The 14,278-nt window shown below is 37.1% G+C and overlaps 2 protein-coding genes across 2 annotated transcripts; both read right to left on the bottom strand.

Moving 5' to 3' along the window:
- Positions 1-3,826: 3,826 nt before the first annotated feature.
- Positions 3,827-10,004, bottom strand: LOC104118151 (protein WHAT'S THIS FACTOR 1 homolog, chloroplastic). The gene is made up of 2 exons (XM_009629342.4): positions 8,294-10,004; positions 3,827-6,759 (listed from the first exon to the last, which is right to left on the bottom strand). The coding sequence occupies exon 1, from the start codon at positions 9,865-9,867 to the stop codon at positions 8,602-8,604; it is 1,266 nt and encodes a 421-aa protein (XP_009627637.1). The 5' UTR covers positions 9,868-10,004; the 3' UTR covers positions 3,827-6,759; positions 8,294-8,601.
- Positions 4,027-4,506, bottom strand: LOC104118150 (uncharacterized). The gene has a single exon (XM_009629340.4). The coding sequence runs from the start codon at positions 4,504-4,506 to the stop codon at positions 4,027-4,029; it is 480 nt and encodes a 159-aa protein (XP_009627635.1).
- Positions 10,005-14,278: the final 4,274 nt, after the last annotated feature.

Here is a 14,278-nt window from a genome sequence, read left to right as displayed (position 1 = left end):
AAAAAAGCATGCAAGTCTCCTTCCCCAAAGGCACGAACCATAACAACCCCCCCACCCCCCCCTCCACAGCCGTCCCCATACCATTTTTAACCAAAAAAATTTGAATGGAGCCCACCGGTCCCACAAAAAGTGTAGATTCTCGGTCCCACATCGTGTATAAGGCGTTATTTCGTAATGGGTTGCTCGTTGCGACTCCAAATCACCAAATCTTCAACTTTTCAAAAAATTAAAATCGAGGTATTTCGACTTATTTTTTGTTAAAACTCATGTATAAAAAATGCCTATTAGTTGTTTTAAACTGTGTTATATGTTATTTCGTGATTGTTTTGCGATTTATCTAATTTGTTATTTTTTATCTAGATTATATTATTAGTGTGCTAAAAAAATAGTAAAATAGAGAAATTGTTATTAGTTGTTAAAAATAATGTTAATTAGTTAATTTTTACTGTGGTATATGCTTTTTCGTGATTATTTTGTGATTAAATTAATTTATTATTTTTATCCGATTTAGATTAGTTATTTGCTAAAAGATTAGTAAAATAGATAAATTATTAATTTAGGAATAATTAATCTTATTTGGATGTTATTGTTGTACATATTCATATGTGGCTTTAGTACATGTAGTGGTATCGTGTGCCCGTAATTTTAATGTAGTGCTCGTATTTGTAATGTAGTGCCCTTTTAGCGTAGTAAAATGTAGTGCCCTTTAGCGTAGTATCTTTGTAGCTATTGAAATTAATCATTTAATTATCTGTTAAACCCAAACATATCTTTAAAAAGTTGATAGTTCAAACTTCAAACACAAACTCTCTCGAATTCTAGTCAACAAATGTAAGAAAATAACATTAGAAAATAACAATATTTGTCAAACTAAGTATTTTTACATAAATATTTAATAATTAAATCTTGTATAGTTATAAAAATTAATTATTTAATTTTATTATAGTAAAAAATATGTGAGTAATAAACTAATATATAAAATGATAAACTAAAATATAAAATAAGAAACAAACATATAAAATAATAAACTAACATATAAAATAATAAACTTAACATATAAAATAATAAACTAACGTATAAAATAATTCAATTTACAGTAGTAGTCATGGAGGTTCCGCCTGTGCATTCCGAACCTACATCGCTAGAGCTACTGTTGCTATAGGCCGAGCATATGGGAGGGGCTGTGTTTGGCCCAGACATTTCGCGCTAGATGGGTAGACGATATTTGAGACTTTCTTAGGGCCCACCCACATCATCCTCGTATAGTCAGACTCCTTCAGGATACGAGTTTCTATGGGATTATTGAGATCAGCCAGTTGTAGTTGGACTGGTTGTTGATCACGGCTTTGATAGAGCGGTGGAAACCGGAGACGCACACATTTCATTTACCCATTGGCGAGGCTACTATCACGCTTCACGACATGGAAGTTTTGTATGGGCTGCCGGTTGATGGACATCCAGTAGCTTACTCGCATGTGCTCAGAGATTATACGGGATTGCAGTACCTGGAGATGTTGCTCACCGGGTTCCAGCCAGCGAAGAAGGCTGCATTGAGTGGGGACAGTCGTTTGCACTTGACGCCCGTCAGGCTATTGGCTTACATCTGTTCTACCAGTTAGGGCTATAGATATAGCAGTATACCGGCGTAGGAGCGACAACTTTGCACGAGTATGGCCATCAGGTTAAGGATCTGGCTTCCCGGACATTGAGGTGAGCCCGAGATGACGAGCGCTTAGGACACGAGGCTGATTATTTGCCGCCAGAGTAGTACCATCATGGGCCAGCAGTGGAGCCTGAACGTGATCGACACGGCAGACATGCCTAGAGAGGAAGAGGTGTCCCACGAGGTCGCAGGGGTCGGCGAGGATATGGTCCCCAGCAAGGGGGCGTTGAGCCACCTGTTCAAGATTTTGGAGTTGATCAGTCGGGTGACCACCCTAAGCCACATGATGCTCCCCATGATATGCCGCCATTCAGCCTTCAGCTGACGCCAGGGACTTTGCAGGTGACCCTGTCAGCTTCATTGTTGATCGCGGGCACGTCCATTACGCGACATGAGTGAGATCAGTATTTTTCTCGTCCTCCAGAGCCATCGACGATTGCTGATGATCGTCCGACACGAGATGTGCATAGTGGGTGCCGACTGAGTTATGGGTCATCATTTATATTTATTTTTATCTCATTGATTAGTCATCAATATCTAAAGCAATTTTTTTTTAAAGGCATCATCCTCGCCCGTCACGGAGGCCACTTTGTGTGATACGGACATGCCTAAGACGGATGATTATATTCAGGAGCCTGCCGAGATCATGGTAAGACTATTAAATTTGTTTTAGCTAATACGTATATTAGTAATATATATTTCATATACTAAAATATATTATTATTCTGTAGGTTATGCTGGACCGACGACCCCTTCTACTGAGCCTGCCATCCTTACCGACGATCATGCTTCAGCGCATCCTCCGAGAAAGAGGCGGCGTGATGAGGATAATCCTGATAGTGTAGCCGGGCGGGATGGGATGCGCCTCAGGCCAGCCAATACTTTAAAGCATGCAGGTTGTGGGACACACTGTATTTTTTATTATCTGTACATATGACATTCAGTATATATTAGCAACATTATTTATGTTTTACATTATTTGCGCATGTGTTTTTATTTCTCGGGTTATTTATTAGTTTAATACTACAACACAAAAACAAAAATGACAACGGTACAAAATCCTCCTCAAACTCTTTAAATAAGGAAAAAATTGATGTATAGCGCCTTAAATATGCATGTCATACCCAGTTAAATTATTGGTCTATCAATTAAGTACAAAAGATTTATTAGTGGGCTCAACTTTTACGTATAGCGCTGTATTTAATCGCATTATACCATGTTGAATTATTGGCGTGTCAGTTAATACCAGAAGAATTATTAGTGGGCACAACTTTTACGTTTGTCTGTTAAGGTATAGTGCGGTGCAATACCATGCTATACATATTATGGTCCCCAAGTTTTTTCCCCACATATTTTAGTTCTTTGAGTCCAAAAGAATCACATTTTGGTTCCGGACTCTAGCTGGATGGTAATTTTCTTTAGGATGTGTTAAAAGGTGTATTGGAATGAAAAAATAAGCTGGAAATAAACTCAAAGTCAATCAAATCAATCAAAATCAGCATGTAATTCCATTCGAAGTCTCTTTTTTTGGCTATACTATGATACTCTATTAGTCAAACTCTACTTTATTCCTCATGTGTGCTATTTGTGGATAGTGAATAAAGTTACACGATCTCGTATTATTCTACTCCTGCTCTTGTTTAATTTGAGGCCTTAACAATCATTAATTTTTCTAATACTTCTTTACAAAGAGCACAAGTCCCATCAAAGTTAGTACGTAGTGGCTATGTTGGCCTACATGATATTTGATCATTTATTCAAAGAATAGACTATATAAACGTTAAAATATATATTTGGTTGACTTGGCAAAAGCTAATTTTAACCCTTTATTTGGGCGCCAGATGCAGTAAGACCAAAGAGAAGGGCTACTTTTCATGTTTTATTTATTGTATATATAAAAGAGAATGATGACTTTTAGAAAGATTGTGATCTTATTATATGAATTCGTGTTTATTTCCTTAGTAATGAGTTGAGTTAAACGGACAAAATCATACTAGTTATACCTCCGCTTAGAAGGTATAGGTAAAAATGCCAATAAAGGCTTTCTTAATTTGGGTTCAGTGTTCTCAATGTTAGCAAACAAGAACCAAGAAAAACTTTAAGCGGTACATATTTGAAGAGAAACAGAGAAGTTACAAGGCGCAGAAAAGGTTAGCACAAAACTGATGGAAACAGATACTACATCACTTTATTTCTTTAGTTCAACTACACATTAAAACTTTCATCAGCATTAAAACAAAATAGATCATTATTACTTATCTTTCTTTCTTTTTTTAAAATTTCAAGAAGCTATAGTTAACAAAGATAAACAAACACCAGTATCCCATAATTCCTGTGAAAGGTTATTTTGAGATGGGGGGGCATCAAGGAAACTGGGGTAACATTTGAGTTTCAAACTTTATCCTCGAACCACACTCGAAAGTAACATTGCAAGATGCATCAACCACAACAGTGTACTGGTGTACAGGCCTAGAAAGGAAAGGAGGCAAGTGAACCAGCAGATCACAGATACATTCACTATCGACTTGTTTCATCCACCTACAGCACTCCTCTTCTATAGGAGTTTCCTTGTGAACGTGGCGTCGTCCATGCCTGTGTCTGTGTCTTCTTTCTGGAGGAGGAGGAGGAGAAGGAGGTGACGGCGGTGGTAGAGGAGGTGATGGTGGAGGCCCTGGAGTGTATGGAAGCAATGAGCATGCATGATTCACAAGTGCAAATTGAGAGGCACAAAGTGGACGAGTGACAATAGGTGGCTGAGGCACCCATTGGCTTCTTGATCCACTTGGGTGCAGCACTAGGAAAACCACAATCAATACTATCTTTGTTAGGCTGTGTATGTCCATCTCCCCGATTGACAAAACGTTCTGCTACTTGACACTTGAAAAAGCAGCTTTCAAGGTCTTTGTTATATCCTCACTAATAAGTAGTAAGTACAAGTATCTACCTGCCACCAATCTATCTTTCACTTATATAGACTATAACCCTGCATTCACAAGCTTTCCATGGTATTCAAGTTAGGTACTGCTTTTTAGGTTTCATCAGCCAAAAAAAATTGAAAGACAGAAAAGAGTGAATTTTGGTATGTATCTTATAGTAGAGCATATTAGGTCCATGGTTGAGAAAGCCTCTCTTTTTGTGTGAATGGTGCTTCTTTTTCTCAATGCAAAAATTGAGACAACTGAAAGCTTCCGAACTGTTACAAACAAACATACATAAATAAATAAATAGAAGTACTAAAAATCCAAGTGCTTACAATAAGTACTCATTTTTATCACCTGTTGAGGGAGGAGATGGGATTAGCAAACTATTTATCACATTCAATGTTTCTGATTTTCTTCCTTTTATTCCAAAGTTATTGGCAGCTGCCAGCTTGTTACTCTAGAGACTTATTGTTCCAAATTGGAGATGTCTATGAATCAGCAAAAGCATATAATACAAGGAATTAAACAAAAAACAGTACCAGTTGAAAAACATAAAGACAAGCAAACTAAAGGATTTATCATTCACAATCAGAAGGGCCTGGGTTTTACTTCTAAGAGTGCTCAAATACAATAAGAATTTTTTTTTAGAATTTCTATTACATTGGGGAATTTTTTAGAGTGAGTTGCTCTAGTGGTGAGCACCCTCCACTTCCAACCAAGAGGTTGTGAGTTCGAGTCACCCAAGAGCAAGGTGGGGAGTTCTTGGAGGGAGGAAGCCGAGGGTCTATCGGAAACCGCGTCTCTACCCCAGGGTAGGGGTAAGGTCTGCGTACACACTACCCTCCCCAGACCCCACTAGTGGGATTATACTGGGTTGTTGTTGTTGTTGTTGTTTATTACATTGGGGAATCAAGGAAGCGGACGGGGGAGAGCGAGAATTAAACTCACTTATTTTAAGCCTTGTGATACAAAATGTTGCTTATACAAAAATGACTCTTTATTTCCTGACCCAACGTAGGTCAACATTACTGAGGTACAAATGTGTGCTGCAAACCATCGGTAAACCCCTTAATATATAAGCTTGGCTAGTTGTTGCAAAAATTATGGACAAAAATTTGGAAAAGAAAAAAAGAAAATGATGTATAGCAGGATCAAGGAGTTCCTATAAGCATAATATACTTCCAATACCAAGAGGTAAATGCAGCTAAGTCCAGCCCTAAACAATATCTTTACGAAGTTAAATTACCAATTGGAACTCCTCTAACAATTTGAGATCATAAAATATTACTCTACTTTAAAGAAACTTGGAAGCAAAAATATGAGATAGTTTCTGGTAGCTATGATGATGCCAGGAAATCCAACCAGTGCATATTATCCTCACAAAGGAAAAGTTTTAGATGGAGATCTCAATAACTACAACAAACAACAACGAATATGCCTCAATCCCAAATAGAGGGAGATCTGAATATTAACCAAACTAGAGGAACAAAGTCACACTAGTGTCAAACGTTAGTACAAACTAGACCATTTCCCTGGCCCTTACCCTTCTTTTTTGGCATAAGGGAAGGTGCTCAAAATTTCAGGAAAGGAAGATGAATATATACTGATCATGATTAACTCCATCGCACCAGACTTATCTTACAAAGAAATTAGCATCTGTAGCCTGTTCTCGGTCTGCAGGATGCTTATACTGAAAATTTAAATCATATTAAACATCCCCTGCAGTTATCATTAGGCCCATAAGTTTCCAACCACATCCCTTGCTCCACGAAACATAACTATTGTCCGGTCATCATATTGTCCACCTCTTTCATCTGTTCAATCACCACTTGGCTAGATAATTAGCATGTGCTCCCCTGTCATACCCAATGGAGCAGTCCACAAGTGCAATTATTATTGAGAAACTGCAATCTTCAGCAATTTTGCTAATTTGGTATGATCAATGATTTTATCACATCAGATATGTTCCACTTCCAGGATTGGCGCTTGGTAGTCATCATCTCACATTATGAACTGAGTTTATGCGAGGCTGACACCTCGTTTACAAGGCATGTTATATTTGCAGGTCGACAACAGAATAGCATAATCCATATTACTCGAATTTATTATGAATTATTCATCCTTGATGCTCAAATCTCCCTTCTAATGCAGCTATCGACATTGAATTAAAGATGCCTGCAAGAGGAAAATGCATTCAATCAGTTTCTTCTGTACAATATTCGAAACTTCTAACTTGTTGCATTAAGACCAAATAAAATCTCTGGCTACATGCTGGATCTTGCCTCCTTTCCACTGGAATTCTTCCTGCTGGTGACCCTTCTTGTCAGTCATTATCCTTTTTAGGAGATAGTTTGCTGCTTTCAGGGTCTTGAGCCGAGGGTCTATCGGAAACAACCTCTCTACCTGCATAAGGTAGGGGTAAGGCTGCGTACTAACTACCCTCCCCAAAACCCACTTGTGGGAATACACTGAGTTTGTTGTTGTTAGTTTGTTGCTTTCAGGGTGTTTTACGGATAGAAAGCAATCCCCTGAGCGATTGGCATTGGACCATTCTTTTAAGATGCGGAGACATGAAACCTTAGTTCAGGAGCTATATTGTAGGTTTCATAGGTGCTCTCAACTGTTTGCAACTATTCACTGAACCATGCATGACGAACCAGATGAAAGTAACAATTGTTCAGGGACAAGGTAGACCTAAAATCACATGAAAGGAAGTTGTCTCGAAAGACCTACAAATTCTTTGAATCAATGCAGACTTAGCTAAAGATAGGGCACAATAGAAGAAAAGGATCCATATATGTGATACTTACTAGCTAGGAATAGGGTTTAAATTTGTTAGAGAACTTTTAATATTATTATTATTATCATTATTATTATTATTGTTACTTTATCTATATAATATTTAACTTATTTTCACTACTCTTATGTTATTTTGGCAATGATGATGATATGAGTTGAGCTTAAAAAGAAAAGTGAGGATCCATATTGCCGACCCCAACTTTATTTGGAATTGAGGCGTAATTGTTGTTGTATATAGGACTCATATCCAGCTTCATCTGCCATATTTTGGTGGATAAGATTTGTCATTTAATGAAGCTTTATAGGCACACCAGGAACGAAACTTGCTAAAATCAGGAAGTCCTGAAATGATTATCGGCTTAATAGTAAATGGAGGATAACTCATCAATAAGAAGAAGGAAAAAAATGTAACCAACGGATAAGGCAGTATTATCCTCCGTTATAGGGCATAAGAAGAGAGATGGTTAAGTTCTCATTATTTCATTTCAAAACCATCATATCAGCAACTCTTACAGCCCTTAGATAATGGAAGGGAAACAAAGAAGAGTAGAAACAAGAGACATCAGGGTATGGGAGTGTGGGGAAAGAGAGAGATGCATGCCAAAGAAGGTCTATACAAATTAAGACTCTGTTGGTCTCAAAACATGTCTGAGAAGTTGTCAGCTTGAACTACTTTTCAAGAGAAAAAAAAAAAGGGGGGGGGAGATTGTCAGGTTGAACTTAAATTCTCATATGAAGCAATTAATTTTAAACTAAGAATGTCCATCCAAATTTGTGAAGTTGGGTTTCTCAACAATAATATCTTGTCCCAAATTTTTTGAAAAGACGCAGCTGCTTTGCAAAAACAGTGTCTACTAAGATCATAAGTGCTCTGTTAATTTGCAAGTTGCAATGAGCAGTAAATAATTACCCAGAAATCTCAACTCTCTGCTTTGCTAGTCAAAGTCACCAAGAAAACAAGAATTTGCAGAAGCATGTGCTGAAACCCAAAGTGATGTAACCCTTGGTCTGAGGGAAGTAGAAGTTTGCAGAGAAAAAGAACGAGTTGGTACAAACAACTGAATCATATGAACAGCATCTTTTGGTTTCATTTGTCAGAAGAAATCCTCTCTGAAACGTAGCATATTCAAAATGAATATTCCCTCACTGAGACCCAGGAAATGAAGACTCCTTGTTCTAACATCACTAGCCATTTTGTATTTACACCCAACTTGACTTTCAAGATGAAGTTAGTGTTGACAGCTCGGCATCTACCTCCTCGTCCAGGAGCTCCTCCTCATATTTATGATAGTCTAGTCCAGTATTGCTAACTGACATCATTTTCATGTCCTTCTGCACCATCTCTCTTTGCAATCTCAATCGATCAGCTTTCTGCTTGTGGCCCTCAGCAAGTAACTCAAGAAATTTGTCTTTAATCTCGAGAAGTGGGTCTCGATCAATCAGCTCACTATCCTTGTATGCTTCCCTAAGCATTGCAGTTTTAATCCCACACTTCAACGACATATAAAATATCCCCGAATGCCTAGTAAATACATTCGAGAATGCGTTTGAGAACCTATACTCGTCACTAAACTTCCCCAAAATGTCGATAGGAACCCTCTTATAAATAGAAAGAGATAGCAACTCGTGGAAAAACCCCACAGTCCTCTTCTCCATCTCTCGTGAAGATTGATCCAAATGTGATACATCATTGTAGGGTGATATATAAGGAAGCTCCATCCAATCTCGAATCCACTCTCTCACTTCCTTCCTAATGAAAAAGCCCGGAGGAAGTTTCCAGTTAAACGCTGGCCTAGTTCTGATCCCCGTTAACCTTGATTCTTCCTCAGCTCTAAGCTCAATCACCGACTTCACAAACTCCGGGTTCCATGTAACTAATTGTAAAAATGATTTTCCCTCCCCAGGTTCACCAATTAAGTTAAAATATTCTGGATATTTTGGCACCAAATTTACCAAAAAATCATTCGGGAACCCGAATTCCCTCTTTACCTGTACTAATTTATCTGCACTTACAACCTTGTCCTTAGACATCATTAAAAGTTTGCATAACTTAGAAACCAAAAAGTTTTCATTTTTAACATAAATACTACTCTCCTCTTCCAAGAATTGCCTTAATCTATCGCTTGGCCGAATGAACGCGACCGGGTCGGATTTAGGCCTGACCCGATCCATATAAGTATCGAATAATCCGGGGTTCAAATCAAGAAAAGTTTTGATTTTAACGGGCAACTTCAATCTTTCGCGGCGTTTCTCCAAATAGTGAAGTGGAATTACCTGACCCGGTTCGTTTAGCACTTCTTTAACAACTCTTGCACAATGCTTCCATTTTTTGTCGTCTTCGATTGCTTGGTCTAGCTTTGAGTCCTTGCGCCATGCTACTTTAAGGCTTGAGATTGATGCTGTGAATTGCGTGAAAACCCTAAATTCATGGGGTTTCCGATTTGAGCATCTGAGCAAATAGACAAGCCGATTTGCGAGTTGCATACCTGGGTTTAGGGTTTTGGTGTAATTGTGGAACAGGAATTGCGTTGAATTCTAGGGTTTAGGGTTTTGGTGAAATTCCGGGACCCGTGTTTCAACTGAACGGGTTTGATTTGGGCTTGGTCATATAATGCTGGGGCATTTGTTTTGGGGTCACAATTGAGTGGAAATGACACCCGGTAGCCACTTTTAAGTGTGTTGTTTAATATATATATTCACAATTTACAATATATTTAAAAATTAGTCAATTTTGCTCAAACTTCAGGGCACGGCGTCCTAGAGCTTAAAACACAAAATTCAAACTTCAGGACATTGTATCCTAAAGTTCGAAAATTGTGTCCAGAAGTTCGAATCTTATGTCCTGAATTTTAAATTAGTAGTTTAGAAATTCAGGATATTTGGTCTTGAATTTCAAATTAGCAGCTCAAAAATCCAGGATACTAAGTCCTGAATTTCCAAATTCAAGATACTTAGTCCTGAAGTTTGGGTGAATTGGCTAATATTTAAATACATTATAAATTATGGATATATTTTAAATAGCGGGCTTAAAAGTGACTATTGCTGCACTTCGCCCCACAATTGACGTTATACCCATTTTGCACAAAAAATTGCAAGTCTACCCATTTTAGGATCACTTCGGACTTATCAGGTGTGAAGTTAAAAAAAATAGTCTGAAGTGAAATACGCTTAAGATCAATTAAGTCTAAAGCGCAAAAATTGCACTTAAGATATACGTAAGGTCAAATAGATTTGAAGTGCAACAAATGTTTTCATACACTTAAGGTTAAATAGGTCTGAAGTGAAAAACTTGCACATCGGATCCATGTAAGGCTAAATAGATCTGAAGTGCAACCAATATTTTCATGTATTTACGGTCAAATAGGCCTCAAATAAAAAAAATTATATTTCAGATGCATTTAAGGCCAAATAAGTATGAAGTGCAAATTGCCGAGAAATAGAAATTATTTTTCGAATTTCAACAATCCAATACACAATTCAACACTTAAATCTACTCCAAATGAGATCAAATTTGAAACATAACCTCCAAATATCATCAAGAACAAACTCCAACATCAATTTGTCAAAAAAATAATAAATCTAACAAATCCATTTTACAATTAATAAGAAAAAGAAGAAGAAGAAGAGGAAGAACAAAGCCTAAGCAGTAGTAAAAAAATAAAGCGTCACATCACCTCAACACTGTAAAATACCATAAACCACCTTAAAACATGCTCACAACCACCATATAAATTTGCCGTCACTTTATTTTCACGGCGAAGAAGAAGAAGAAAAGGAAGAAGAAGCACTACAAAAAAAAAAGCAAATTTGCGACCGTCAAATCAGTCGGAAATCGTGTTTTTCCGACGGATTTCCGACTGAAAAGTGTCAGTCGGAAAACACGTGGTATCAATATATTTGCGACAGAATCAATCGAAAATTTACAATGAATTCAATCACAAATTGAAAACTATGGGGACATTTGAAATTAGGCCATTTGCGTCCGAATCAGTCACAAATTTAACGACTAATTCAGTCGCTGACTAGAATTAAAAAAATAAATATAAATTAAAAGTTGTAATTGATTCCGTCGGAAAATTAAAAAATAAAATTAATTTTTAATTAATTATTCCGACTGAAACAGTCGAAATATTGATTATTAATTAATTAAAAATATCGATATTTCTTCATTTGCGACTGAATAATTAAATTTTGTTAGAAATTTTCATTTTGCGACTGAATCAGTCGCAAATCTGGGTAATTCCTGGTGAGATTTGCGACTGATTCAATCGGGCATTTTTAAACAGAATTCTGCTGTATTTCTAATTACACAACCATCCAAATAAAACAACCAACCAAACACTTAACAACCAAACAAAAATCTAATATAGCAATCCAAAACTTAATATAACAATCCAAATTCAATATTTACTACAAAACGAACAATAATATTTATAACAATTCAACCAACTAATCAAACAACCAACTATCAAACAACATAAATTACACATCTCTCTAACTTCAACTCTAAAATATTCAAATAGCCTATTCAGAATCAGTCTCCTCCTCAGACTCAGACTCCATTGCAGCTCCTTTGTTGCTTTTTTTTAAACAATTTTTGGATCAAAGCCTGAGTTGTTTGAAATTCTTGCGATGTTTGATCCACTTTTTGATGCATAGCTTCCATGTCTTCTTGGGAAACTGATGCCCCCAGTGAATAATGTTGCTGGTGGACGGCTGGAGGATGGTTGTACTCCAATCCCGTAGACTCGACTTTTATTTATTATTTTTACGAGAAATAAAGAAAAGAAAGTAAAAAAAGTAATAAAACAAACACACAACTTTCAAACTAATACCAAAATAGATAATTACATAATATTTATACCTTTATTCACGCCACCAGCCGCATGTGTCCAAATTGCAGTCATATCCTCCGGGGCTGGCTGAGTTTGTCGCCATGCATCAAGATCAATATGATACTTGTCCTGAAATAAAAATAATACACGTTATATAAATAAAATAAATCAGGAGGAAAAATAATATAGTGTTGGTGTTGGGATCATACAAATGTCTCTGAAGCACGCGATTCGACTCATCCTTCTCGTGTGCCGTCTTTTTTCTTCTTCTTATGGGTCTCCGCAAAGACCTCAACATAAGTCACATCTCCCCCACATTCCTTTTCCTGAAAATTAAGAAGTAATTAGATATATATATATATATATATATATATATATATATATATATATATATATATATATATATATATATATATATATATATATATATATATATATGTTCAATTTGCATACTTGTAAAACTAAGAACATTTTGTAATGAAATTATCATCCTCAAATGATGGGCTGCAAAATTAATAGAACCTCCAGTATGTAATGATCCACCCTTAGTAGATGCTCGGTTTAACTTTGAATGTTCACTCTTCTTCTTCTACTTAGGGGTGTTCCTCTTCGCCAAGAGCTGACTCCAGACATCTTCACGTATCCAATCAGGCCTGAAGATGATCGTATTGTACACTGTCTCACGGTACCGGCAACTGTAGAAGTACTGGTAGATGGGGATGCAGCTGCGTGAGAGCCTCCAGGAACATCTCAAAGGCATCCCTCATCATGTCATTGAATCTATAATTTTCAACATTATTCTCCATTACAAGACTACCCTCCTCACCACTAAAAGAATTATGAAAATCAACATCATTTACGCTATCAAGATTCTCCCCTTGAGCAGTCCATACATAATAATTTTTCATAAATCCCTTTTGAAAAAGATGATATGTAACAACATCTTCTCCCAATAACTTAACACACTTGCATTTCACACAAAGGCACCTGATCACGCCCAACTATGCATTTTAAAAGGGACTAAGCGGTCGTTGTAAATATAATCTGGTTTATAAGTCCGGAGTCGAATCCCACAGAGAAATAAGGCTTAGCTACATTTGTTCAATATTTCTAAGAAACACAAGTCCAAATAATTTTCTAGTTATAAAGATTGATTTTTATTTCTACTAATTAACTAACAAATATTATAAAGCAGTAAAATTATCAACTAACAAGGATGAAATTGGAGACAAGCCTAAGAAGGTCTAGAGTTATGATTTCCTCAATTGTCGGAATCCTTCCCGCTACGCCTTCTATAATTTCTCCTAAGTATTTTCTACCGATCGTGAGTACTTTTGGGTGTCGTGGATCTCTCTCGAGCAACTACCATAATTTACAAAACGTATTCTCTCGAACTTCGCTAGCTGGCACTAATTCACTGCTCACTACGATCACATCAAGGTTTCGTTATCTCTAATCCCATCTTTAAACCCTCTGTATTGATCTCTCACATATATTAGGAGTGATGTTGTTCAACAACTACCTAAATGCGTACTCTCTCTCTCTCTCTCTCTCTCTCTCTCTCTCTCTCTCTCTCTCTCTCTCTCTCTCTCTCTCTCTCTCTCTCTCTCTACAATACTAGAATTCATAACCAATAATGAAAATAGGAAGAAGGAAGTGAAAAACGCATAGAAGAATTCGCCTTCTTTCTCCTAGCGTGTTCTTGCATCCTTAGGCCGAATCCCATCTCCAAAAACGTCTTCCTTGGTGGAGTCAGACCCTCAAAATGACTCTCCTTCAAGAGTGGAAACTCCCTTTTGCCTCTCTAATCTTCTCTCCCCTAAAAAATAGGTTTAAAACCCCTTTTATACATGTTGAGGGCATGTAGGGTGAAACCCGTCCTTAGCCATCTCGCTTGGCGCCTGGCGCCAACCAGGACACCGAAATGTTTCACATTATGCTTTTGGCGTTTTGGTTGGTTCCTGGTACTAACCTGGGCACCAAACTCATACTCCCTCCAAATTATCCTATTTTTACTTCACTTTGCATGCAAGCTTGCCAAATCACTTCAAATTGACTCC

Source organism: Nicotiana tomentosiformis, chromosome 1 (genome assembly GCF_000390325.3).
Source record: "Nicotiana tomentosiformis chromosome 1, ASM39032v3, whole genome shotgun sequence".
NCBI lineage: Eukaryota > Viridiplantae > Streptophyta > Magnoliopsida > Solanales > Solanaceae > Nicotiana > Nicotiana tomentosiformis.
The sequence above is the reverse complement of the archived record's forward strand: the minus strand, read 5'-3'. Positions and strand labels throughout refer to the sequence as shown.